The 28,000-nt window shown below is 46.1% G+C and overlaps 1 protein-coding gene across 1 annotated transcript in view; it reads right to left on the bottom strand.

The window, feature by feature from the left end:
* Nucleotides 1–28,000, bottom strand: part of SYT16 (synaptotagmin 16) — a 77,951-nt gene that overhangs the window by 32,050 nt on the left and 17,901 nt on the right. The window contains exon 2 of the mRNA XM_019550936.1: nucleotides 23,856–24,478. Within this exon, the coding sequence (XP_019406481.1) occupies nucleotides 23,856–24,405 (550 nt within the window). The 5' untranslated portion in view covers nucleotides 24,406–24,478. The remainder of the gene's footprint in view (nucleotides 1–23,855; nucleotides 24,479–28,000) is intronic.

The raw sequence follows: 28,000 nt of genomic DNA, 5'->3' as shown, positions 1-28,000 counted from the left end.
TGTTGCGTTTGTGTGCGTATGTGTGCGAAAGAGGGAATGTGCACACGCCTGCTGTCGAGTGCGTTATGTTGTGGATCCCTCCTGAGCACAGTAATGGCTGCCCAGACGTCTTCTGATAATCCCAAGAGATGCCAGAGGCACTGAGTACATCGCGGAAGAGGGTTGTCACCTGAAATGCATAAAAAACTTTCCACATGATCATCATCTTAGCGCCCCTCCACCCCCAGCAAAAATTAAAGTCGGCCCCCTATGACAGAAGCCCAAGCAACTAAACAAATGAACAATGTGGGAAAGTGCACAGAGGTAGGGATGTTCTCAGTGGTGGCAGAGAACAGACCAAGGAGCAATGGTCTCAAGTTGCAGCAAGCTGGATATTAGGGAAAACTCTCACTAGGAGGGTAGTAAAACACTGGAACAGGTGACCCAGAAAGATGTGGAAACTCCATCCTTAGAGGTTTTTAAGACCTGGCTTGACAAAGCCCTGGCTGGTATAATGTAGTTGGGGCTGGTCCTGCCTGGAGCAGGGGGTTGGACTAGTTGTGACCTCCTGAGGTCCCTTCCAACCCTAATTTGCTATGCTTTGATGATTCTCCATGCCAACGACTCGTTTCTGAGGGGAAATAGAGGTTCTTCCATGTTACACTTACAGACAAGAGACAACCATGTGGATGAGGTTATGGAAAAAGGGCCCTACTTTCACACAAACCCCAAGCTTCATTAGATAAAACTATTAAATATCTATAATGCAAATCCAGCTACTGTTACTGCTTTATGTATCTACAGCCGGTCATAGCCATGGCTATAAGCAGAGACAATGTCTTCAACCTCTAGAGCTGTCCATTCTCATAGGGAGAATTCCCCAGTCCCGGGGATCCTCACTGCCACTAACATCCTCCCTGAAACAGAACAGCCTTGCCATGATGTCATATTGTCAGATTCACCTCTGCAGTTCAACTTTGCCAGGATACTGGCAATAAGCCCAATCGTTTTCTTAGTAATTGGTTTCTCAGTGGGTTATTATTAGCATTTGGCCAGGTAAAGAGAATTCTCATGTTAATTTGGGCAGAAACAAATATGTTTTAATTGTTTAACAGATATGGCCAATTGCTAATGGGAAAGAAGAACAACAACTCAAGCTGGACAAAAATCAATTACGTCTCACAGAAGTAAAGGAAAGGATTATATTTAAATTCAATACATTTTTTTAAACTTGTTTTATTTAAAATAAGCTGGAAGTTATGGTAGCCTGGAGTAACACCTAAAGCTTAATATTCCTTCTTAAAAACCTCTAACTGCATCAAATAAAAATCAAAATCAAATAAAAGTATCCTATACGATACAGCAAATTTTAATGAATTAAAGTGCACAGTGAAGCTTTCTTGAGGTCAACTCAAGCTTTTTAAGTATGTTTCAATGTCATGTACTGCACTGTGTATCTATTATTTTCAGTCTTTATAATGGAGCGAATGCTTTACAGATTTCCAGAAATCAGTACATTCAGTTCTTCAGTATTAGAGTGCTTCTGCCTTAATTTGTTCAGTTTAGCTAAAACACTCAAGAGAATATATCTTCATCACTTGGATTGGTTCATTACAGTGTAAAGTAAATGTCCAGGCAGAAGCAGACACATCCTGAAGATCAACGCATGGCTGCAGACATGATGTCAAAGAAGCCAAAGCCCTGCTGGTGTGGCCATGGGATGGTGCTTGCAAGGAGGCCTGTGGAGGTCCACCTGGCAAAAGAGGAAGAAGAGGGTACTCATATGCAGTCTCACAAGCCTACTGAAGATTTAACTAGGTTCAATGATGGAGACAAAAGCCAAGAGGTAACTAAAAATCCAGGTAACACAGATAAAAACCAAGAAAGAGGAGACAACATGGAGAGCTTGAACAATATTCTCAGAGAAAAATTAAGACAATTGGCTAATCATCTAAGATGTTCATGCACTAATGCAAAGAGGTGTGGGGAATAAGCAGGACAAATTGGAAGTCCTAGTACCCACAGAAGTATGATAGAAATGGGATAACCAAGACTTGGTGGGACAGTCTGCATGATGGGACTACTGTCACGGATGGGTGTAACTTTTTCAGAAAGGACTGTCAGGGGGAAAATCAGTTTGCGTTCTTTATATAGAAGTAAGGTTGCCAACTCTGACTAAAGCTATTGCAGGAGATTTTTTTCCCCCAACATGATGTAATGTTGTTAATTGTACTGTACATCACATATTATGGAAGCAATTTCCCGATTGCTTTCAATAGTCACTGGGAGATTGATTCCGATTTCGGTAGACTCCCGGCCAATCCGGGAGGGTTGGCAACCCTATCTAGAAGAGACATGCACACATTCTGAGATGTGGTACTAAGCAGGAGGTAGGCCTGTTGAAAGCCTTTGGGTCAAAGTAAGAAGGGAAAACAGCAAGGGAGATGTTACAGTGGGAGGGCCTGCTATAGACCATCAAACCAGTCTGATACTGTTGAATATCTTTATTAATGGTTTGTGGATGGGATCAAGTACACACTTAGCAAATGCGCAGCTGACACCAAGTTGGGTGGAGCGATAGCCACTCTGGAGAGCAGGGCTAGGATCGCAAATGACCTAGAGAACCTGGAGGAATACCGTAGTCCAAAATGAATTGAATGAAATTCAGTAAGGACATATACAAGGTCCCACTCTTAGGACAGAACAAACCTATGGGGGATGCTTAACAAGGTGGAAGTACTGCAGAAAAGGACCTGGGGGTTATAGTGGACCATAAGCTGAATATGAGCCAACGGTGTGCCCTTGTTGCAAAAAAATTCCAACAGCATCCTGGGCTGTATAAAAGGATGTGTCACTTGTGAAATCAAGAGAAGGTATTTGTTTGCTCTATTTGGTGCAGGTGAGTACTATGTCCAGTTTTGGGGACCGTAGGTCAAGAAAGATGTGACAAATGAGAAAGAGTCCAGCTGAGAGCAACAAAAAATGATAAGGTACCTGGGAAACATGACTGACTTATAAAGAAAGTTGGGAGGAGTGGGAGGAGGGTGGTCAGGCAGGGGGAGCCATGTGCATGTACATGAATGCCAGGCAGCCTGGAGAGCAGTTCCTGCAGGTAAGTTGGTGGGACAGGGAGCACTGAGGCCCCGATAGGGAAGGAGGGAGGGAGCTGGGCAAAGCAGAGCAGGGCTGGGGCTGAGGCTGCTGCCCAGCTGGGCACTGCATGGGGCTTGGGGTCCAGGGCTGCAACGTGGCGGCAGAGCCCCAGTGGGGAGCAGGATGGAGCTGTGGGCAGTTGTCTGGGGGGTGGGGGAGAGGGGCCAACTCCTCACTGCTGCACACACTACTGTGGGAGCAGAGGGGGACATGAGTCCCCCAGATCTGTGTGCAGGACAGGGTGGGTGCGGGGGTGGGCTGCATGCTGCAAGCTCAGGCTATCCACCTGCTGCCCCAGGAGTGAGTACAGTGGGCAGCACACACCCGCCTCCCCACGGGCTCTGCTCTGGCCGTGCTGCCCATGAGGGAGGGGGAGCTGGGCTCCCTGCTCAGGGTGCAGCAGCTGCTGCCTCCCATGGGTGGCAGCTGGAGCTTGGGTGCTGCTGCAGGGGGCAGGTGGCTGTGGACCTAGGTCCCTGGCCCCATAGCCCTGGCAGCTGGGGGTCCCCCCGGCAAGGCTGTGAGGGGGCAGGGGTCTGTGGATGGGGGGCAAGAGGCACCAGTAGGGCGAAGGGAGCTCTGGGTGGGGAGTGAGGGGCACCAGCAGGGCTGGGAACTGTGGCTTGGGAGTGAGGGGCATGAACTTGTGTCTTGGTGAGCTAAGGGGGGAGGGGGAGCTCTGATTTTCCATGATAAAAAACCCCAAATCAAGTACCAAAATTTATAGGCATTTAGAATTGATTTTATTATATTGATTGAGGCACTGGGAGGCTTCCAAATTGTTTTAAGATTGTAAATATATCAATAAAACATTGTGTTCACTTGATACCTATATATATATATAGTGGCATTTCATTTTAATTGTGGATCTGCGGGGTTTTATCAGAGAATCTGTGATCTTTTAATCAGGGAAAACCAGGCTCCCTGGGAATTAAACACCGGAATAGGTTGCCCAGAGAGGTTGTGGAATTTCTGTCCGTGCGTGTTAAGAACAGCTTAGACAACTACTTGGGTGAGATGGTTTGACAGGCAGCGCTGACCCTGCTTCAAGCAGAGGGTTGGACTAGAAGGGACATCCTGCGGTCTCTTCTAGCCTAACTTTTCTATGATTCTATAGTTCAAAGTGGCCCATGAATAAAAAGCAGGTGAGAGAGGATGAATTCTACCAGTTTGAAAAACTTGAAGGAAGTAGAGCTGGACTATCAAATGCATTCAGGCACTTACAGGGTGCGTCTACCTGCTATGGCGACATAGCGCTGGTGGGCACAAACTATGATGCTGACATTGTGTCGCTGTAGCGATGAGCTACCTCACTATAATGCATCACTACAGCGATGTGGCTGCTACAAATAACTGTGTGCCGCTGGGATGGTGCAGTAACGGCTGTTACTGGGCTGTCATTTAGTACTCCCTAAACTACTAAAGTACTTCCGGTACAGGAAAAACTGTGCCATGGGGGACACGCGTAGATCCACCCACTGATAAAAAAGGTGCACAGTGAGATTATCAAAAATACTTAGGCATGGTGGGCATATGGCTCATATGAACTATAAGTACATCAGGGGTGTACATGAGAATCTGGGGGAACGCCTGTTCACCAGAGCGCCCCAAGGGATGACAAGGTCGAACGGTCACAAACTTCTCCAAGACTGTTTCAGGCTGGACATAAGGAAGAACTTCTTTACTGTCCGAGCCCCCAAGGCCTGGAACAGGGAGGCCTGGTGGTGCTAGCACCTACTCTGGACTCCTTTAAGAAACATTTGGACATATATCTTGCTGGGATCCTTTGACCCAGCTGACTTCCTGCCCCTGGGGCAGAGGACTGGACCCAATGATGTCCTGAGGTCCCTTCCAGCCCTGATGGCTGTGAAAGTCTATGAAATCTATTACCAGGTTTTCTCACATACAGCATGTCCCAGAATATAACATGCACTCTGTTTTTGGAAGGCCCCAAGAAAAAAAAATCTTGCCTTGGCATATGGGTAAGTATCTCAGGTCTGGAAACTCCAGGTCTGGGGCCATGCATCAGGGCCAAACCCAGTGAGACATGTGGTGGCTAGGACCACATGTGGGACTGGAGTTGGCATGCTAGGACTGTGGGCCAGAGCCTGATTAGGCAAGTAGGGTTGGGGCTGTGGGCCAGGTTCAACTGCAGACTGACACCGCATGCCAGCCAAGGGGGCTCCCCGGAGGTCTGGAGATTTGATGGCAGGGGAGCAGGGGCAATGCTTATTGCTACGGCTCCCTGAGTGACTCTGGGAACCATGGCAACTAACATTACCACCACCCCCCTGCCACCAAATCTCCAGACCTCTGGGGATCTTTATTTCTCACGTATAACGCACACCTAAATTTCCCCCAGCTGGTTTCTGAGAAAATATGGTACTAATTTTCTCAGTGAGACAGTTCGGCATTTCAGCAAATAGCACTGAGCACCTGCATGCTTTGGAAAAATCTGGCTGATGGTGACCTGAAACCATCTGTTAACTAGAGGTAGTTAAAATGATGTTCAGGCAAACATTGCTTTGCCAAACAATGTGATATGTTAAAACAAGGGGGAAAAAAGAACTATTTGTGTTGACTCGATTAAATATTTTGAGGAAAACAAGTTCTGAATGACATGGAATCTGTTACTGTACTTCATCTCATACCAAATTCTCCCCCTTGGTCCATCACGTGTCACCATATCTAGAAATACCTTTCCCTCCCTTGAACAACATAGCAAACTCAGAAAGGTCAAAATGTTTTGTTTTGACATGATCAAAGCAAAATGTGTCAAACTAATGAAACGTAATGCTTTGGCACAGAACATTTTGAATACGTTGACACTAAATGTTTTGTTTCAGTACTACAGATTTCCAAGAAAAATAATCTGAATGTTGCATTTCCTTCCCAACTGCTAAAACAAAAGTTCAAAACTGCAGGTATCTGAATACACCAAGCTTGATGATATGTGGATCGCAAGGCCGTATACTTCTGGTTACCAAAAAGAAGTACTAAAATCAATGAAAAAGACTATATTTGGGTGCAAATTCATACATCTTCATGGCTGTGCTATATAATTAAGCTTTCCTTATGACAATAACTAAAAAGCGCAAATGCAAAACACAATTAAAATCAATTATTTACCCCATGATTAAAATTGGTGCTGCACATCACCTTGATTAAGTGATCAATCTACTTGGCAACTATCCGAGCTCCTAAGACCTGGTTATTAATTAGATCAGCAACTGCAGAAGCTTCCAAGAACAACGCCTGATAGCGTCCCCTTGGCTCCGCAGACCCTCTGGCGTCTAACCCTACCGGGCCCAGGCAGCGATAGCAGCAAACTGCTGGTCTCCAAATACAGCAAGCTGCTCAAAAAAGCACCTTTCCTGACCCAATGCCAACTCGGATGGGGGGTTCAGAGTTCAGCCCAAGTGACTCTATGCATTACCCAGGGGTTGGCAATGTTTTCCAGCAATTTTTTAGGATGACCCATCTTAGGTGGTGGTGAATGGGTCATTTTTGACCTGGAGGGATGTGGGCAGTGGGGTCCCCTAGGGCTCGGTCTTCGGGCCCGCACTGTTCAACATCTTCATCAGCGACTTGGACAAGGGGGTAAAAAGCACCCTGTTCAAATTCGCAGATGACACTAAGATGTGGGTAGAAGTGGGCACACTAGAAGGGAGAAATAGGCTGCAATCAGACCTAGACAGGTTACAAGGGTGGGGGGATGAGAACAGGATGGGTTTCAACACAGACAAGTGCAAGGTGATGCACCTGGGGAGGAACAACTGGCACCACACCTACAAGCTGGGGAACTCCCTTCTCATCAGGGCAGAGGCAGAAAAGGATCTTGGAGTCATCATTGATGCCAAGATGAACATGGGCCAGCAGTGTGGGGATACAGTCAGGAAGGCCAACCGCACCTTGTCATGCATCCACAGATGCAACTCAAGCAGGTCCAAGGCGGTGATCCTCCCCCTCTGTGCGACACTGGTCAGGCCGCAGCGGGAGTACTGCGTCCAGTTCTGGGTGCCGCACTTCAGGAGGGATGTGGACAGCATGGAGAGGGTCCAGAGGAGGCCACTCGCATGGTCAGGGGACAGCAGGGCAGACCCCACAAGGAGAGGTGACAGGACCTGAACCTGTTCAGCCTCCACAAGAGGAGGCCGAGGGGGGATCTAATGGCCTGTTACAAACTAGTCAGGGGGGATCAGCAGGCATTGCGGGGGGGGGTCCCTGTTCCCCCGAGCACTGCCAGGAGTGACCAGGAATAAAGGTCACAAGCTGACAGAGGGGAGATTCAGACTAGACATCAGGAGGCGCTACTTCATGGTCAGGGTGGCTAGGATCTGGAACCAACTTCCAAGCGAAGTGGTGCTGGCTCCTACCTTGGGGGTCTTGAAGACAAGGCTAGAGGTACACCTTGCTGGGGTCGTTTGACCCCAGTGCTCTCTCCTGCCAAGGCAGGGGGCTGGACTTGATGATCGGCTCAGGTCCCTTCTGACCCGACCAACTATGAAACTAGGTTGAGTTCCACCACATTGGCCATGTCATGCTGTAGCTGGGTGGTGGGGAGAAGCCCCCTTTCCACCAAAGCCCCCACCGCTCTGCTGGAGCATGGCATAAGCAAAACCCCTCCATCCACCGAACATTGCCAAAGCCATGGCTTTGTGAGTCAGATCCAAAAGTCCCCCCTCCCCAGTATCTCAGTGCACCCTAGTTAAGAATGACTGCCCCATTCCTATCAACTCTCAGTTCTGGTCAGAGCTGTGTATTTTCTGTTTTCCCCACATCTCTCTCATGCCACACTGATCCCGAGCCTGGATCGAAGAAGTTTTTTTTCTTCACTGACCAGTCTGCCTAATTATCAGGTTATCCTCTGAGCTCTCTCAGCAAAGAAGAGACCTGGAAAGGCTCCGCCTTATTTAAAGGACAGCAGTCCCTTGATATGTCCCACTACAGGCCCGCTACCAGTGCTCCCTGCCAAGGTGATGCTATTAGTTCAATATTAGTAACTCCTGAGAGGAGGTTTGAACTAGCTGTCGACACATGGCAGGTCTCAGCTCGTAGAGCGCAGTAAAGTAGTCGGTATCTAGAGCGGCACAGAGAAAGGCCGTTCCATGGTGGGAGGTGGGATTTGGACGTGTTGCATTTTGCTTTTATTTCCAATTTGGAACAACCCCCCTCCCCAAAAATGTTAAAATTTCCTGAAAAGGGGAAATAAAGAGCCCAGGAACTGGGTCAGTTTAGAGAGCAAGGCTGCCCTGCTGTCCCCAGGGAGCTGAGGAACCCAGGAGCCCTAGGCCTCCTGACGCAGAGGCCATCCAGCAGATGTGGAGGGATCTGGGGGACATGACTTATGAGGAGAGGCTGGGGGAATTGGGCTTATTTAGTCTAGAGAAGAGGAGACTGAGAGGGGATGTAATAGCTGCCTTCAACTCCATGCAGGGGGGTTGCAAAGAGGATGGAGCTGGACTGTGCTCAGCGGCGGCAGATGGCACAACAAGAAGCAATGGACACAAGTTGCAGCAAGGGAAGTTTAGGTTGGATATTAGGAAGAATTTTCTCACTAGGAGGGTGATGAAGCACTGGAACAGGTTACCCAGAGATGTGGTGCAATCTCCATCCTTGGAGGTTTTTAAGACCCAGCTAGACAAACCTTTAGCTGGGATGATGTAGTTGGATCTTTGGGAAGGGGGTTGGACTAGACGTGACCTCCTGAGGTCCTATCCAACCCTCACTTTCTATGATTATATATGCGACAGAAAAGCCAGCTGAGTTTGCATGACAAGCAAGCCCATTCTGCACACCTTATTATTTGGGAAGCCTTATCGTGTATCTGATAAGACGTATTGCATTTGGGCAGAACCTTCCCAGGTTCTGTACGAACTTCACGGACATAGAGCTGGCTCTGTAAACTGGTTCGGTTCCTGGTAAATCCAGACCAAGGGCTTGTCTGAATCTTTCCGGCCATGCTAACTTTGTTTAATCACTTCTGGAATAAGTGGGGGGTTGGGTGCGGGGGGGAGGAGAAAAGGGGATGGAGCTCAGGTTTTTTGGTTGGTTTTGGTTTTGGTTTTTGGGTCTTGATTTTCTGTTTGCTGCAGAGTGAAAAAATGACATTAGAAGCACTTTGGAAGGACATGTACCAGGCTCAGTGGGATTTGAGATCCTATGTACAACAGAATAAGCCTGGGACCTCCACAGTTCAAGGCATAAAAGATAATCTAAGGTGTTACAACTTAAACCAAACATCAAAGCTCTATAATAACGTTGCTTCACAGTCGTATACCCTGTGGATCAAGCACAAAGTGAGACCCAGGACATGGGTTCAGAGGTCTCTTAGCCCTCTGGAAAACCCAATACTCATTTTAGGTTGCTGTCACTGAGGAACACTTAGATGAATTTAATTCATTATAGAAAAACTCTCCTTCACCCCAATTTGAGGCCAAACCACCAGAGTGTCTTTCTAATTTTAGAGTGGCAAAATTTGACTTCTCAAGAAAACATAACAGCAACCTTTAATTATGAAGTGGCTACCACTTCCTCATGTGCTTGGAATTGCTTTATGTGTGAATATTATGTTGGGCCAAATTCTGTGCTGAGTTACACCTCTGCACCTTCATTTGAATTCAAAGGCACTGCAAGGCGATAAAGAAGGGAGCTCAACCCACTGTGATTTTTAATTCCTCCTTAGAAGACGTTTGTCTTTGACTTCTGCCTTTACAAATCCCTGAAGCGTGACTACATCGCTTGTTATGACACTGAGCTCTATTTCTTAGCTGCATTTGGAAACACACAAGCTAATTAAATCCTAGAACTAGGGAATCTGTTGCAAATGCCAGACATGGCTGCTCACTGAATCTCTGCCTAGGAAGTAGACAGCTCCATAAGATGTCCTGTTAATATAGCTGTATTAATGCAACCAACTTCACTCATGGGAGAGAAAAAGAGCCAATATTCACATTTACAAATGTTCTGATTAAAAAAATAAAGGGAGGAGGAGGGGATTTTCTAGCTCATCATGGAAACTTTGAGGGGCCCGTAATTACAATCTGAACTTGTGCAAATTAACCACTGCATCTTGTGACACACAGATGTTGGGCAGTATATACATTTCTAGCAGTTTCAACTCATTTGTCAATACACATAGCCCATTTAACAAATTGGGCCTTCCACCATTTCAAAAGAGGCAGGTTGGCTTTTGCGGTTTTTTGGTAGCGCATTTCAAGTAGTTTTTGCAAGGGAGTTTCATATACCTGCCTGATAGTAAATCTGTATTACATATAAATCTGATACACTTGCAAAACACACAACAGACATCGTTCAAGAATCCTCTACGGTGTTGCCCATATATAAGGAATAAAATTGTTTTACTTAAGGTCTAAAGTACATTTCATGTATCTGATAAGATATATTGTATATATATTTAAATATATGGGTGTGCTATATGGCTCTCCTGCCTTTACCTTCTAAGACAGTTGCTTAGTTTAGTTTATGAGTTCAAGCACATGAATGTTAGGAAATACCAACTTCATGTATTCCTACATAACCTTAACTCTGCCCCACATTGTCTGTTCTGTGAATTGGGGGCTTAATCCTGTTCTGCTGAAGTCCAAGTGAAGTCTGTCATTCTTTAATGGAAGTCAGAACAAACCCAAATGAGGCAAAGGCCTATGGAAAAAAATAGTATGTAATCATGTGACCAAAGACTGCCTCATCCAACAGGTGTATTATTGTATAGGCCTTGTGGCTTCCAGTGTTTATAGCACAGTATTTGCTGCAAGAGAGATATGGGCATTGTCTTGACAGCATCACTTGCAGTGATGAGTTTGCAATGTTGCCACATTTTTCCTGAAGAACACAAGTAACAGAAAGGATAAAGTGATTTCCAAGAGTTTATATTTCAGGACACAAAACAGAGGACCATCTAGAGGACAACAGCCTAGAAAAAAGACCCCGGGATAAACACCACCAGGTCAACGTTTCCTGTTTGCTAAATAAATTTCTCCAGATGGCAAGCTTCTTTTTTTTTTTTATCTAGGCAAAGTTGTTTTCTGCGGGAAATTTTGCTGAAATCTATGCGAGTCTATGGGACAAAACAATAACATCAAAATGGCATTTTTCAATGGCAAACAGTTTCCTGATCACCTCAAATGGTGACGCACCTGCCACGCTTGATTGGTGTCTAATAACTGCATGGCAATAAACCTGGATTCATGCTAGCTAGTATGCAAAGGACTTGGGATTGTCTCTCAGAAGCAGCTTGTAGGATCTTATCTGCATCTTCCTGCCCATCCAGAGGTTAAAAGGCACCATATTCATTCCATGAAAAGGCACTCAAGAAATTTGTGCAAGAGTAAAATCACTGCTGACTTTACTCCTCTCAACTCTGTGCTTTTATGTTTGGCTTAAACACGAAGCCAACACCACAATATATTGCTGGATCCTGGAGATCAATTAAGATGCTACAGGTGGTGCGTATGCCTAAGGAAGACCCATTTTTGGGACACAGTGAGTGCATCTACACATGACACTTAATGCCCATTGGACTAATTCTACTGTGCATTAGCATAGCTGGCAAAACCTGTGCTAATGTGCTAACCTGCAGTAGCTTAGTTCAGTGGGCACTAAAGTCACACAAAAACTGTTCATCTGCACTAATGCACAGTAGATTTAGTCCAGTGGACATTAAGAGCCACTTAAAAGCATTCATCTGCACTAATGTGCAGTAGTACTAATTATGGTGCACTAAGTTAGTACCTATTATTACAGGTACTAAACTTAATGTGCTGTAATCATGGTGCATTAATGAACATGTAGACACACGCAGTATTCCCCTCCACAGAAAAACAAAAATTGTTCCCTCCTCCAAAATGTTCCTTTCTCAAAATTTTCTGTCCAACAGGGTGCATGCCATAATGTAGGAGCAGGCAAGGTTTTGGAGCCATTGGCCAGATCAACGTGGCTCAGATCTCAACTGGGCCTGTGCTCCTGGCCCAGCCTGCTGCCCTTGCTTCTCCCCCACCGTCTGGCCACATCATGGCATATGCGAAGACCATCCCCGTCCCCCCAGCCACTCAGCTGCAGAGAAGTAGGGACAAATCCCCACTGCTGTCCACCCATGGCATACTGTGGGCAAAGCCCCCTGTGTCTGTGGGCTGGATCCAATGGCTCCATGGGCCAGATCCAGCCCACGAGCCAGATGTTGCCAAGCCCTGCTCTAAAGGTTTAGACTGTCTTCATCCTCCCCACCCCGCTTTCCTATTACATTATGCTTCTAATGTTAGAGTTGTTCTGTAAACTTTCTCTATAAAAGACGATCAAGCATTGAGATCTGATTTTGTTCCAACGTTTTCCATCCGGGACTGGCTTTGAAGTGGAATCAGGGCTTTTTTCACAAGGCTACCCTGCTATTAGCAGAACACCAGCTGGCACCTTGAAACACACTGAAAGAATTCAGGACTTTTACCCTGCATCTCCTTAAATGGCACTTCACTGTGCCATAGTTCACTGCCAGCTGGTCCCAAAGTACTGGGTGCTGATTAAACACAATCCACCGTGCTCAACCTTTTAATCATTCCTAAGGTACACCCCCACCCATCTTTGTATGTTGATTAACAGGGTGGACCAAACTCCCTAGCTAAGATATTTGTTTGGGGCAGCTCAGGAGGACTTACAGCACTGAATACAGCACAGCAGCTATTTATTTTCCTACTTACATTTGAAAAGGGAAAAAAAATCCAAAACAACAACCCTAAGCTTTTGGTTAGCTACAATGGGACTGACTGCCAACTGCTTTACCTTGGTTTTGCAGTAGTGATTTCAGGGGAGATACATCTGTGAGAAAACAGGTGAGGCAGTGGTGAGTGCTATATGGTGCATGAGCAGGGTCCAAAATGCACATCACAAAGTTAGCCAATTACAGGAATTTGGCCCCTCTCCGACCTTTCAGAGACGTGACCTAAGTTCACAGCTTTTGAAAAGAGAGAACCCTCTTGCCTTCTTGCCACCAGTTCTTTCTCTGGCCATCCCAAGACATTCCCAGAACTGACTGGCTGACCCCAGGCTCCTTCACCAGGGCCTGACCCAAAACCCACTCAAATCAGTTGGCTGCCCTGCCACCTCATGTACATCCCCATTCTTTGAAGCATATCATTCTGTAGAGCACAGAGGTCATTTCTTCTGCACTCAATCCGCTTCCATTTTGAGCATGGTCTAGAAATGAAAGATGGGGGCCAAGGGACCCAACACAAATTCACTCAAACCCCACCAGGTATGGTTTGGAGGTGGGGAGGTCTCTCAGGGCCAGATGAGAATGGAGAGTCAAGTCTCAAGGCCCTATGGGGGTAGAAGTAAAAAGATCTTTAGGTCTTCTTGGGGTTTTGTGGCTTTAGTGAACATTGGGGTTAGGGTCTGAACTTCAGAAAAAAGGGTCCGTTATTAACTTAAGCAAATATTAATGAGCACATCCTTAGCTCAGTTTGGGGAAATGGCCCTAGAGTAGGTAAATGGTACATGTAGTGAAATAGCTCATCAATATGCTATGAGGCACCTTGCAACCATAACAATGTCCATAAAACACTGGACAGTTTCCCACATATCACTGCAGATAATCTAAGTGGAATAGTAAGATCCCAAATTTTTACCTTTGGATCTGTTCTTCAGTAGGTTTCCAGCTGTCCTGATAAATTCATAGTGTGATCCTATGAGGCCGTTCAGACTTTGACTAGATCAATTCTTGTCTCCGTGCTGTCTCAGTTCTGTTTTCCAAGTCAGAATTGTTTTCATGTACAATACTCATACATTTTGCCAGACAATGAGTATTAACAATCAAATTACGAATAAAAGGCTCATATAATCTCCAAGGTCAGGGTCTTAATCTATAACAATCCTGACTACTTTAACAAAATGGCTGAGTGACCCTGGTTAGGTGCCACAATCCTGTGTTTGGATAAACATCCAGAAGTTCATATACGCAGTGCTACCTTCCTCTCTCCTTTCACGACCTTCCTCAACACGCACCTCTTCTCCTCATTTCTCCCACAATGATCCTAGAGTCCCACGCTGCCCTTCCACCATGTCAATTATGTAAGTGATCTGCCAGTGGCCAAAAACAACCAAGAAGAATGGATGGGTCACAAGGAAGCCCCACTCATACAGCCATGCTGATGAGCTCCAGCCCTGTGCCACAAAAGATCATCCCTTTGCTAGGGTGGTCCTCCAAGGACATCGAACCTGGCTTTAAGATGGGGGCATAAAGCAGCCAGAACTTAACAGAAATTCACAGACCAAGCTTCTTGCTTTGTACCTCCTGCTTGCAATCATCCGTTTGCATGTTTGGCTTTGTACAGCTCGGGCCCAGCAAAGTCACAGACGGTGCATATTAGAGGAAGAAAACATGTGGTACACAAAAATGCTGCATCCCGGTTCTGCAAAGCAGCGCTGTTAGCACTGTATGAGTCTGCTTGCAACTTCCAACATAGTGCAGTGAGATCATTCACACTTGCCTAGGTCTGTAGTAGGAGGAGATGGGAGGTGAGGAGGCAGGTTTTCAGCGAGCAATGCAGCACTTCCCAGATGCTGCCAAGACTATGTTTATTGGTAAATGAAGTCTCTTGAATCCTAAACAATTTCCCAAAGGAAGGCAGAGTCACAACTGCCATATGGGGAGTGGGAAGAGGACACCACTTGGCAAAAATGGCTCAGCGAACACATGCACTAACACACACACGTATGTACCCGTGTGCATGTACACACACACACAGCTTGCTTTGCAACTGTTGTGAATGGCAATATCCATTTGTTTCCTCTTAAATAAACTCTTTTTATCGAGTTTCACTTTATGCAGCTATACATTCCTCTTGTTGGCAACTGTATAAAACAAACTGTCTTTGCTTTCCATGCCTCTCAGACAGCTAGCACAGGAGATGGAAAGCAGGTCTGCCTGAAGTCTTGGGCTCTCTGGGTTCTCTTCCTGAGAGATGTAGTTAGCTGTGTAAGGCTGAAGTCAAGTGGAAGGCAGGGTAGATTTGCACTTTATAGCCTAACCAAAGTAGATATGACCCTAACATGGACTTGCCATGTGAACTTGGATCAAGTTGCTCCACCACTTGGTTTTTCCTTTCTTTTGTATTGTCTGTTGATGTGCGAGTTCCTTGGAGCATGGAGTAGTCACTGTATATTTGCACCCAAATGCACGCTTGACTGAGGCCTTCAGGTGCGATCGTACTACAAATAATAATAAGCCTTCTTGCTGGTGAAGAAAAAACTTTTTCATATTCCAATTGGCTTTATCTCAATAGCTGATGGTGACTTGTACTGTCCCCTCCTGCACCATGGTTCACACACTCTTATTTCCAAGTAGGCACTTTAAAGCCCAAGCAAAGCACAAACAGCGTGCCACAGACAACACTACTGACCTATCAACAAATGCTCTGAACAAGTAGTGTTACCATCTTCCTCCTCTTTCTGGTGATACTGCAGTAAATAAATAGGTCATCTGTCTCTATACCATATTTCCGGATGATAGGAAAAACTCTGATATGCTCAGGATTTGAAATGCCACCTCCATTTTAGTCATCCTATCCTTTCTTTTGCCTGAGTTTCAAAGGTGTTTGTACACTCCTGGCTTTAATTTCTCTCCAATGGAAACTGCAAGTGCACTGGCTGAAAAATCAGATTTAATATGGCTTAAAGACGGGCACCTTAAATGAAAGGCCAGGGAAGCTTTTTTCTCAGCTCCTCTGTGTTTTCATTTCCTTCTCCATAAAAAGAGCATTCTGCTACTTCTTCACAGGGTTGTTATGAGCCTTTCCTAAGGATTGCCCAGGAGACACAATCACAAAGGCGTAGGACTAGTCTGTCCACCTTAAAATGTTCAAAAGATAGAAGAGACTGAAACCGATCGAGCGGGGAACTGAAAGGCGAAAACTGCAGAAAACCTATTAAAAAGGTTATGCTATCACACTTGGGGAACAGACGTGTGTGCGGATTAATTCTGAGCAGATGCTCGGAGTTTCAAAGCTGAGTCTTTATCCCCCAAAGAGAGTAGTCAGTCAACGCAGCGCGTGTCTGTGCTTCATTTAAAAAAACGCACAAACCTTCAGACTCCCACAGTCTTCTTGAGACACCGGATGGATATCCACGCTCCTACTATGTGCTCCCCTTCTGGGAAGCAAAGAAGGCTGGATCCAAAAGCATTCCATGTGTCACCTGTTTTAGTCCCTTTAATTGATCCTACTATTGCTAAGGGTTCAATGGGGGCTTTAAACAATTTCTGTTTTGAGTGCAGGACACCCTTCTGTTTCAAGGGCTCTGGAGCATGTTTTTTAGTGAGAGGTGCTGCCAAGGTCTTACCAAGATGACGAGTAAATTTAGCATCACACAGTTATTGCCGTACATTTAGAAAGACATCCAACCTCGGTGATAGACTCTAGGTCCAGCACGAACTTGCTTTGGACAACAAGCAAGGTCTCTTCATTAAATGTGTGAAGGCATGCAAGGGGTTTACAGCACCCAGTGGGACCCACTTCCTGCCGGGAGTCTCTCAGCTCTACAGGTAATAAAGTATTGAGCTCAGCAAAGTGGACATACGTATGCAGGAGGGAAGAATAATTCTCCAGTAATTACTGGCTGAAATTCTACGACCTCTGATATGGCAGATACCAACTTGAGGTCACCGTCGCCATCCTGTCGCATCTTAAAGACTGAGGGCTCTACTTTCTCTGGGCTTGATGGGTGCTTTTACACCAAGAATGAGGATGAAGGTTAGGTCCTGCCCTGGTTAGCTCTGCATGTTTTCTGATGTACAGGCACATACCTGGTCAAGATTTAGGTTTGTAGGTTTGGTGCCTACGTTTGAACCTAAAAAGGTTGAGAACCACTGGACTAAAGGATCTCTATGTAGACACATACATTAGCATCCACCTCAAGGGAACTAGCCACAACGCGTTTTTCTTTATTTTGTGTGAGTATGTAATTTCTAGGTTCTGTTTCCACTGTTTTTATTTTCTATCCATTCATCATATAGGTTGACATATCTCACAGTCCTGCTCACGGGTGGATGTTACCCCGGCTCAATTTCAGGCCCACAGATAAAAGCATAGGGAAAACGGTCCATTTTAGGAAGGTCTAAAATTAATGTCAGCGTGGTGCTTTGTGATGGATAGCAAGGGAGTTTTCCCAAAGAACTAAGACCACTATGATCATTTTCTCTCTTCTCTTTGCAGTGGAGGATGACTGTCTTGCTTCTCTCAATCCCTTGCAGTTGAGGATGACTGCTCTCCATGACTGACAAGGCCAATCTGTGTTCAGTTTACGTAAGTACTAAACAGCCTGAAAAGTACATTAGGTCATGACAGTCTAAGCTGCATACAAGCAGGCTAATTTGGCAATCAGAAAAACGCCCAGTGCGATGGATGAAGAATTAATTCTTCTATCCCAAGCCCTGTTAGCACTTTGCTATTTGCAGCCCTGAAAGGGAGCAGGTCCTGCGAATTTCAGCATGCGTTAAGTAACAGCATAAGGGACTGTAAGGATGTGGAAATACCTGAGCAGAGGCCGGGGGCTTGCTCTGAGTACCAGGAGAAGGAGCATTAGGGTAGCATGAAGTGGGGAGCAGTCTCTTAGTGCTGCAAGTCGCACCTTTAACAGAGCAAGAAATCTTTTAAAAAGCCACTGGAGCACAAGACTGCTGAAGAAGAAATCATCCATAGGCTGGAGTGTATAGGCTGTGGTCTTGGGGACTGTGGATTCTTATCCCATAACCTGAACCACCTGCAGGGTGTGAATTTTGGGGGAGCTTGGGTGGGCTGAGTCCCCCCCATTAGAGACGAGAGTCCCCCTGTAAGATTTGAAAATCATAACCTAGGGGGTCTCCAATTGGATTCTTCCTTCCAATAAACCGGGTTTCATTTATTTATTTTTTTTACAACTCCTCCCCCTAAGAGTCAAAGTATAATTCAAACCCTGACCAGCTGTTTACTCCAGTCTCTCTCCAGGTGTTAACTGCCTTGTTTGCCTCAACTGATGTAATCAGCCCACTTATTATCTGTCTGGGCAGCATCCTCTCCCCTCTCCTTTTACCTCCTATACGCACACCAGGGATATTTTCATTTGCAACCACCTGATTCAATAGGTTGCTGCCTACAATAGCTCATGGCTCTGAACCATGTAAGTCTCTAAGGGTCTGGACCCACAGGCCGTTTACAGATGTCACATTTTTCTAGGTTTAATCCGGATTACAGTCATCGCTATATACACGGGGACAGCTGTAGTCTGAATTAAAATTGGCTCCAGTCTGAATCAACTAATCCACATTGAATGCAGAGTAGAGCACTCTGAATTAGGCAATTCAAACTGTATATATGGCAGGTATCAGGGCTTGCTTTTGCTGGCGTCCACCAAGAGGCGTAGTACCAGATGCCCTCTGCTGTCCCTACTGCGGAAGTGCAAAAATGTATGAAAACCTCCCTGATGGTCAATGATCGTCTATGAATCCTTATTTCAAATTTAAATTTGATTCAAACTGTGTGATGCAAATCAGTTAACATGCTTTAGAAAACGGTTTTGTGTGAACAAGCTGAGAATGATTCACATGCAGCCGACCAACTCCAACGGTGACCCGGGATGAAAAGGCTCCAAGGATTTGTCTGCACTCTTTCCTACCTTCTGCCTGACATCAGGCTAACATGGCTAAATGCCTCTCTTCTTTTAACAATGACATCTGAGATTTGGTGAATGGTTACTGTAAGGGACCAGGGTGTAGGCAGTTTTGCCTAACAGCTGGGCCACTGAGGACAGGCTGGGGGTCAGGGGCTGGGTCAGAATTCAGGAGCTGGATTACCAGGGAAATCCAGGGGCAGAGTCCATACCACAGGCCAGGGCCAGGATCCAGGAATCAGCTCCCAAGTTACCAAATCCAAGGGACAATCCACAGGGTGCAGTCTGAGAGCAGATGAAACCAGGATCAGGAGGCAGGAAAGCATTCACAGGGAAACCCAAGGCCAAAATCCAGAAATAAGCCAAAAGCAGGGTCAGGAACCAGGAAAGCCAGAGACTGCAGGAGCCAGCAGACAGGTGAGACTCTTGACTGGTCTGGAGGCTGCTGCTACGGGTAGGCCTAGATGGGCAGGATGCATTCCCAGCAGGCAACGAAGAAACCAGCTGGTTAACTAGCCAGGGTAGAGCTTGGCAGTCAGGCGAGATATAGCTGTTTAGGCAATCAGTCCAGGCTGGGCTGCCTGCTAGGGTCCCTGACAGTTACTGCCACGTGTACTATTTAAATGGTGCCTGCCTTACCTGCAGGCAATTTACACTACTTGAGCTGGTGTCAAGCCTAGAGAGCAAAGGCCCACTGCTAATCCCCCAAACTAGTGATGACCACCCCACCCACGTTCATGGGCCAGGTAAATGGCACAGGGCCAGTCCGCAGGCCAGATCCAGGGCAGGCCTGTGGGCTGGATGAGCGGTGTGGTGCCAGTCCAGCATGCAGGACTGTCACCTGGCCTGGAGGCTCCCCACAGGTCCAGAAATCCAGGGGTAGGATGAGCGGTGGCAGCATTCATTGCTGAGGGTCTGCAAGCCTCAGACATTAACAGTCACTGTTTGTTTCACTGCCACATTTCTACACCCGTGGGAAGCTAGATTACACTGCTCTGCAGGCCAGATCTGCCTTGTGGGCCACATCTTGCCCTAAATCCTATCAGTCCTTCCTGTTTTTATTCACTGTAAAACCATCCCTGTTTTCTACTGAGGCCATAGAAGAACAGCATAGGTACTTAGACTATTTCTAAAGGCACAACATGCAGCAAGGCAACCAAACCTTTGTTAACATGGACAGGATATCCAGTGTCCACAGCACCCCACCCGGGTCAAGCCTATCCTGTTGGTTTTTAAAATTGTGGCCAAATGTGTTCAAAGTGACTCTGCCTGGGAACTTGTCTCTGTGATTGTCTGTAACATTAATTACTCAGTGACATCTAATTAGTGCCTGGTGGTTCAGCACAAGACTTGGTGGATGCCAAATCTACATTGCAGCAGGTCAGCAGGTACAATAGTAACCCACACAACATTTGAGTCGAGGGCCAGATTTCAGCGCTCCAACACTTTGTTACACACCTTCTTCTAACCATGCCTGTGATTGCACTAAATGAGTCCATCAGAGCGCCTCATTTAGCAAACAGGCAACCGGCTCCAGGGAAACAAAACCATGTGATTGAACAAAGCTCATTTAAAACATATTTGATTAAAAAAAAGAATAGAGAAAAGTGATCAATTTAAACTGCAATTTTATTGTCTTTACTTTGTGTAACAAAGGTGTTGTCCACAGTTCATCTAAAAGGCTTTGCTTCCATAGTCTTTTAAACTCTAAAGTCTATATTAGGATGACCTTGTAACAGGTTTTGGGGGCTCTTAATCATTGGTGGCTGTTAAATGAAGTGTATCTATTTTCTCTGTTTTACATTACTGTTGGCAACCAGGTCTTCAGTAAGTGCCCAGGAATATTTCCATGGCAACAAAAAGCATTCAGCATCGCTCTTGTTTTGTGCCAATTTAGCTTAAAAATCTTCTATTGTGGAGAGAAATATGGTACATTAAATAAAACAAAATCAAGATGCAATGTTCTGAAAAGAATGAGGACAAATAGAAAAGCATGCTTTTGCAGGACTGGGGGAGAAAATATGAAAGAAAAAGAAGAAAAGAAAAGAAAAGAAAAGAAAAGAAAAGAAAAGAAAAAGAATTGTTCAGAACTGTAATATTGATGCTACTGAATACATGTCTTTTGCAGAATGTCACCCAGCCCATATGTTCACTTATGCTGTCATCTAGGGTTAGGAACAAAGTTAACAGAAACAAGGACACCTCATGCATTTTCTCCAGATCATTTTCAATCCACAAGTGAAATTTGAAGTTGTCAGGGTATCGCTACCGCTGTGTGGCTCAATTATTGTCAGAGCATTTCATGTGCTCGGTGTCAGGGAGCGAATCTGAAGGGAGAGACAAAATAAGAGGAAGTTGGAGAGGCGGTGTGTATATACTTAGCAAGTGAAGTGCCACCTTCAGTAGCAGAACATGTTCTACCATGTCTGGGATGTGGGGAAAAGTCCTTAAGCCAGACATTTTCAGTCTCCGCTCAACGCTTTCACCACACGACACAACTTTTAGGTAAGACCTGAGAAGCCAAGGCTTCATGCTGTAACCAGCTCTGGGTCCATGCCTGCAACTTCACTGGCATCAGGTACTGTACGGGCACAATATGGCCCTTAGGGCAGTACCTGGCATGGAGGCACCAGGAAAAAGCTCTTGAGAGAGAACTAGGAGTGAAATTCATCCAGGTGATTGCAGGGTCCTTGGCATCTTTTAAGCTTCAGTGGGTGAGATGGGAGAGGCCGTGGCTGTGCAGGGTGGGGGGTGCTCTCTAAAGCAGTGGGTTTCAACCTTTATTCATTTGCAGACCCCTAAAAAATTTCAAATGGAGGTACAGATCCCTTTGGAAATTTCAACAGGAGGTGCAGACCCCTCTGAATTGTAAGTGCGGGCATTCACGTACTTTTAATTGATCAAAGCAATCTTTTCCAGACCCCTTAGACATAGTCTGTGGACCCCCAGGGGTCCACGGACCTCCGGCTGAAAACCACTGTTGTAGAGTACGGCTCCATCTACAGACGCTACAAATAGGCGGGTGAGGAGAGCGGTTATCGACAGATGGGCCAAGGGATTAACACAAATTCAATGGCCAGACATTCTCACAGAGAGGGACTGAGGCAAAGCAGCTGCAATCCCAGTCCTTAATGTATGGGCAGAAAAAATTGGGGGTGTGGGCCAGGTGGATTTTGCACCCTTCTGGTCCTAGCAGTGCAGCCACAGAAATACCCCATAGTTCTTGCATCACAGAGTGTTTGTGACGCTTACCCTCTTGAAAGTACCGCTATGAAGGGAAGGATTGCTCATTTGAGCACCAACATTGGTCCTGGTCTGAAACAGGAGCCAAAAGGTTTTAGGGGAAGGTGATTGGGGAAAGGGGATAGTGTGGAAGGGAGTTACACAGACTGGCAATTCCTTCCTTCCTAAGCATTTGCTTATTCATTGGACATGGCAGTGCAGAGAAAGGGTAGATTTAATTTTATTGACAAGTTTTGGATCATAGTGGCTCACTATGAAGGTGGCTCCCTACTGACCATAACCATGCACATGGCCTGATTGTGACCCTCTGCAGACCTGAGCACTCAGGGCTTCCACCTCTATCAAAGGAGCTAAGCTGCTCTCCAGAGACGCTCTGAGCCTTTTGCAAGACCTAGCTAAAAATCCACCAAAGGCCTCTGTGTCCTGTTTTCAGGCACGACTTGGGAACCTCGTTCTGAAGTCCTGTTGTGAGACTTCAATTCCTAAGTCACCTTGGAAAATTTTATTTTAGGCCCGGAGGGTGTCCCAGCCCCTGCATCTTGGCTTTAATACAGCATGTCCTCCGTACTACGTGGTCAGGACTCCGGCTCTCACCTTTGTCAGCTCACCCTTGCTGCATGCGGAGACCCAGCCGATGGCACAGAGGCAATGTGGCGGCCTTTCCTCTCTGCTCAAAGAGTGTGGGCATCCTCTCAGCGTTGGCCAAGAATTCCTTCTGACTTTACATCATTAGGGGCATGTACAACCCCTCTGGGCAATGGAGACTCATTCCTAGGGGCAGCCCCCCCCTTGCACTTCTTTATTTCCATTAATGTTAACAACAGATATTCAGATTCAAAACTAAAAGGAAATTCTGTGCCATTTCCTACAATTTCCAGCCTATTGTCCTCTTGGAAGTCACCTGAAATGCTGTGAGGAGGGGGACAAATGGCTCGAGGGAGCTGGAACTGGACTTATTTAGCCTAGAGAAGAGGAAACTGAGAGGGGATTTAATAGCAGCATTCAGCTCCCTGCAGGAGAGTTCAAAAAAGGATGGAGCTAGACAGTTTTCAGTGATGGCAGATGACAAAACAAGGAGCAACCATCTCAAGTTGCAGCAAGGGAAGTTGAGGTTAGATATTAGGAAGAATTTTCTCACTAGGAGGGTAGTAAAACACTGGAACAGGTTACCCAGAGAGGCGCTGGCAGCTCCATCCTTGGAGGCTTTCAAAACCCAGCTAGACAAAGCTTTGGCTGGGATGATGTAGTTGGGGCTGGTCCTGCTTTGATCAGGGTTGGACTAGACAACCTCCTGAGGTCCCTTTCAGCCCTAACTTCCTATGATTTCTGTGTGGCTTGTAGTGCAGCAATCCAGAGCAAATAAGAGAACTACCATCCTGAAGTGCCTGACGCAGGGGAAATAAGAGTAGATATCTTTTTGTTTTTTAAATAGCAATGACATACAGCCAAACTATCCTCCAAGTGAAGGCTCAGCACTAAAAGCTTCCTTGTAAGAGTTCTGCTACCTGAATCATTCTGGCTCAAGTCCACAGCACAGTAACATGTCAGCCCCACGAGCCCCGACCATATAAACATGGGGAAAGAAACTGCATGCTTAACACAAATTTCCCTCCAACGTGCAGCGTTTCAACATCAGTGAAACTCCTTCTGTTTCAATGCAGCTCACTCTGGAAGGCCAAGGAGAGAATCAGGCATGTAGCTTTTTTGTCTTAGTGCAAAGAAACAGAGATGTCGCAATACAATGAGCTGATTAGCCACTCAATCTAATCAAAAGCAGTGGAGATCAGCCCTCTTGGCTAACATTGCTGGGGCATTTTCTATCCGCTTACCTGTCGCACTTGTCATCCCGTTCATATTTTCTAACGAGGCACCCATGTCACGATTGTGCTGGCGGCCCCTCATCCTCTTGCGGTGGTGGTCGTCTTCTTCAGGGATGGTAGGAAGCCCATTTATCATCTGGTGGTCCTCATACCTATCCGACGCGGGAGACCTGCTGCCCTCTGGGAAGCTGGTGCTACTTCTCGCTCCTTTGGACCATCCCAGATCCCCATCAGAGCTGCAGAGCAGTGTCTGCGCGTCAGGGTTGTCACTTGCTAATGGAAAGTGACTGTGACCAGGCTGCAGGTCTTCAGCCCACTCTGCACCCTCCCTGTCGTGACTCAAACTTCTTTCATCATCTGAGCTCTCAGAGTAATCCTCATAAGTTCCATCGCTCTCCTCCAAGTCTCGATCCCCATAGTCTTCCAACTTGTGGTCCACTTTGCCCAGATTGACCAAGGAGGCAGATAAAGAGTCTCCTGCTTGCTGGACAGCTTCATACATCCGGGACATCCAAGAGGAGAGGGGCTGCAGGAAACTCTGGGCAGCCTGAGAAGCCATGTTTAAGCACTATGACCAGTATCGGATGATCAGTTGTTCAGTTTTGCCATCGTGCCACTTATAATTCTGTGAGCTATAGAATAAGCATTACAAGAGATTACCATAAATCATTTGTTTATCAATGTCTGTGTCTTATCTATCAGCAACCACCTGGCCTAGAGAAGAGGAAAAGAAAGTACCTTTTCACCCAGATAAGGATATCACCTTGAAGCCACCACCAGGAAGACAAGAAGTAATGGCAAGTCATGCACCGTCCAGCAGACAGCAAGGGAGTCTAGATAAACTCATAGCAGCTGGACAGAAATATAAACAGAGACCAAGTGGGCACCAGTATTTTTCTTGAAACACCTATATCACACCTGCTAACACCAGGAGGATCTCTATACAGGAACTTTCAGGCAAGGGCTAAAGCATTTATCAGCAATTGGCACAGTACCCCTCTGAGGTATGTATCCAGGATCATACAACGTCCATCCACTCAAGAAGGAAACTGAGGCACAGAGAGATTTTTCACATACACGCACACATACCTACCCACTGTAAGAGAAAACAGCAATACAATCATAAAAAGCAAATGACCCTTGAAAAAGCAGATGACCTTTTTCCCCTAAGATTAAAGATCACCTCTTGCAGACAGTAAGCGAGGTGTACTTCTCACTGACAGTAATGTGTAACCACGAAACCAGTTTCAACTAGCCCAAGTTTGCTCTGTACTGTGTTTTGTAATTTTGTAATGGCAAGAGGAAAAACCTAGATGCCGCGCAACAATGAAGCAATGCAATGCTTAATGTATAAATACCAAGCTGTAAACTCAGTTCAGGGGAGCTCTCTGTGACATTGAGTTACCCCTCTGCAGAGAAATAAATCATCTTGCTGACACTCTCTCATTCTCTGCCTAATTGATTGCGACTAAGAGCGAGCCCAGCAAAAGGGACGAGATCAGGGCTCCTCGGTGTATGAGCACACCCTTCGGTGTATGGGTGCTACACAGTAGCTGATCAAATTTCCACAACACCGTATTCTCACCGTATTCTCTCACATACAACACACATTTTCCCCTGAAAAAACAGCTGCTGGAAATGTAGCAGGCATTATATGCAAGAAATGTGGTAAGAACCCTGGATGGACTAGATCGGGGTGGGCAAAATGCAGCCTGTGGGCCGGATGCGACCTGCCGCGATCTGGCCCGCGGGGCCCCTACAAAATTTGGAAATTAATATTTATCTGCCCCTGGATGCCTGTCATGTGGCCCTCAATGGCTTGCCAAAACTCAGTAAGCGGCCCTTCACCCAAAATGATTGCATTCCCCCTAAACTAAATGATCTCTTGAAGTCCCTGCCAGCCTTACTTCCCTATGATATAATACATCAGTGAAACCATTTCTGGTTGTGTGCCAAAGTGACAGCAAAACCCACATGCGATCCATGGAGAGCAGAACAGTGAGCAGGCTTGCTCCCCCACTGCTGCTATTCGGACATATCATTTTTCTTCATTCTGCTTTTCAAAAACCAGGTGCATTTCTGGGGCATGTTGTGTATGAGAAAATACAGCATACCCAGGTCTATGTATCTGTTTTAGGCGACCTGCCTAAAGGCTACACAGTGGCCAATGGCAGACAGAACAGGACATCCACTGCCATGCTCCAGCCTCTCACAACACCAGTTTCTCAGTCCCTGAGAAGACATAACTCCTCAGCTGGGTTCATTTCTGGGTGAAGTGGGCACAAAAATTTCCTTTAAAGCAAAGGTGTCAAAGGTATGGCGCATGGGCCAGATTCAAAAGCACAGGTCTGTGTCCACATGGGCCAGAAATGCAGCGGTGTGAGAAGTAATGGCTTTTGTGGCTCTGGGAGCTGCAGTCATTAATGATGCTCTTGCCTAACTTCCAACCCCGTGAGACAGACAACACAGCCTTGCACTGCAGATCAGGCCTGCAGACCAGCCCCCTGCACCTCACTCTGCTTGTGGGACCAGATGAGTTTGACACCCCTGCTTCAAAGCGATCAATTTTTTTTTTTTAGATTTACGTTCATCGTTAAAATGCAAAAGCCTTGATGTTTAAGAAGTGAAATTACTGGCAACAGAAACAGGGTGATGAATAATTTTACTTTTTCCTGATAAGGAGAGTGAGGAGCACAGTATCCTGAAAAATAATAGCATGCAGAACAAAGAGTCCCTGGACTAAAATTCCTTGGAAATTTCAGGAAAGTAAGCACAAGGAGTAGTAACATTCCCCACCTACACAAGGCATGAATGTTATCAGAGACGGAACTTGGTGAGCAAAAACCTGAAGACCTCTCTCTTTACAAAGAAGTAGATCTGCTGGTGGTAGAGGTGGGGTATCCAACTTGAGGGCCACGCTCCATCACAGGGGCATGAAGAAACCACAGAATCAGAAACATCCTTCCTCACTGAAGTCCCTTGCTTAAAACACATACCCAGCATGACCCACTTACCTTCCATATAGGTCCTGATTAAGTACATGCTTAATGGTATGCATGCAAGTAGGACCAATAAAGGGAAGGGTGGTACTCACAAGCCAGAATGTAGGCATGTGCTTAACCAGCTTGATGAATCATGGTCCTGATCTATAACTCATCATTCAACCACAGACCAGCGTACTCAAATACAGCGCTACCAGTAAGTTGGAAATCTACCGCTCTGCTTCTGTAAAGAAGATACGGGTCACATTCATTTTGTCGGCCAGTACAGTAACAATGACCAGCAGCACCTCAGCAGCACTCCTCTACACTGCCATATGACTGAACCAAATTCAAAACCTCAGTGAAGATCAAAATTGCCACCCTCCACCCAAAAGGTCAAGTGTGTCACTAGGGGTATTGTCCACACAGCAAAATGAAGGTGTGATCATAATGCATGCTAGCCTACCTACACTAGACATGGGGCTCAGCAAGACCAAGCAACAAGCCCTCTATGGTCATGGCCAGTGTAAAGCCCGTGCTACCTCTCCTTATCCAAGCTAGCTAGATTAAGCTCAACCAGGCGTATTCATACGTGTTGCAATCATGTTGGCTTTTTACTGTGTAGAGAAACCCTATAATACCTAAGCCTATAAGCCTATAATGTGCCTATATTGATGGATCCTTCGAATCCAGTGGTGCATCACAAATGCACTGACATTAGCGTCCTCTCACAAGCAAACATCACGACCACTGAGGTGATGATCATTCAACATCAACTTTGCTGGGCCAGCCACATCAATCCAGATGTCTGACTCCAGACTCTAGAAGCAAGTGTTATTCTGCCAACTCAGTGGAGGTAGACACTCAAGAGGAGGACAGAGAAAGTGCTTTAAGGATATCCTCAAGGCTGACTTGGAAAAAATGCAACATTGACATCAATTTGTGGCAGGCTATCACCCAAGACCTCCCCAAATGAAGGAAGAGTCTGCTGCAAGCATCTCAGTACTATGAAACCGCACGACAACAATAGGAGATGGGAAAGTGGGAGCAGCAGAAGCAGCATCACAGGCTGAATTAGGAATCCAGAGCTGTCCATCCCAAGCGGAAACACATGCCCGAGCTGCAGTAGAACCTGTCAATCCCAGACTGGCCTTGTCAGCCATTTTCAGACCC

The sequence above is a fragment of the Crocodylus porosus genome, unplaced genomic scaffold (genome assembly GCF_001723895.1).
Source record: "Crocodylus porosus isolate Cpor-Errol unplaced genomic scaffold, CroPor_comp1, whole genome shotgun sequence".
Lineage (NCBI taxonomy): Eukaryota > Metazoa > Chordata > Crocodylia > Crocodylidae > Crocodylus > Crocodylus porosus.
Note: the sequence above shows the minus strand (reverse complement) of the source record. Positions and strands in the feature narration are given on the sequence as shown.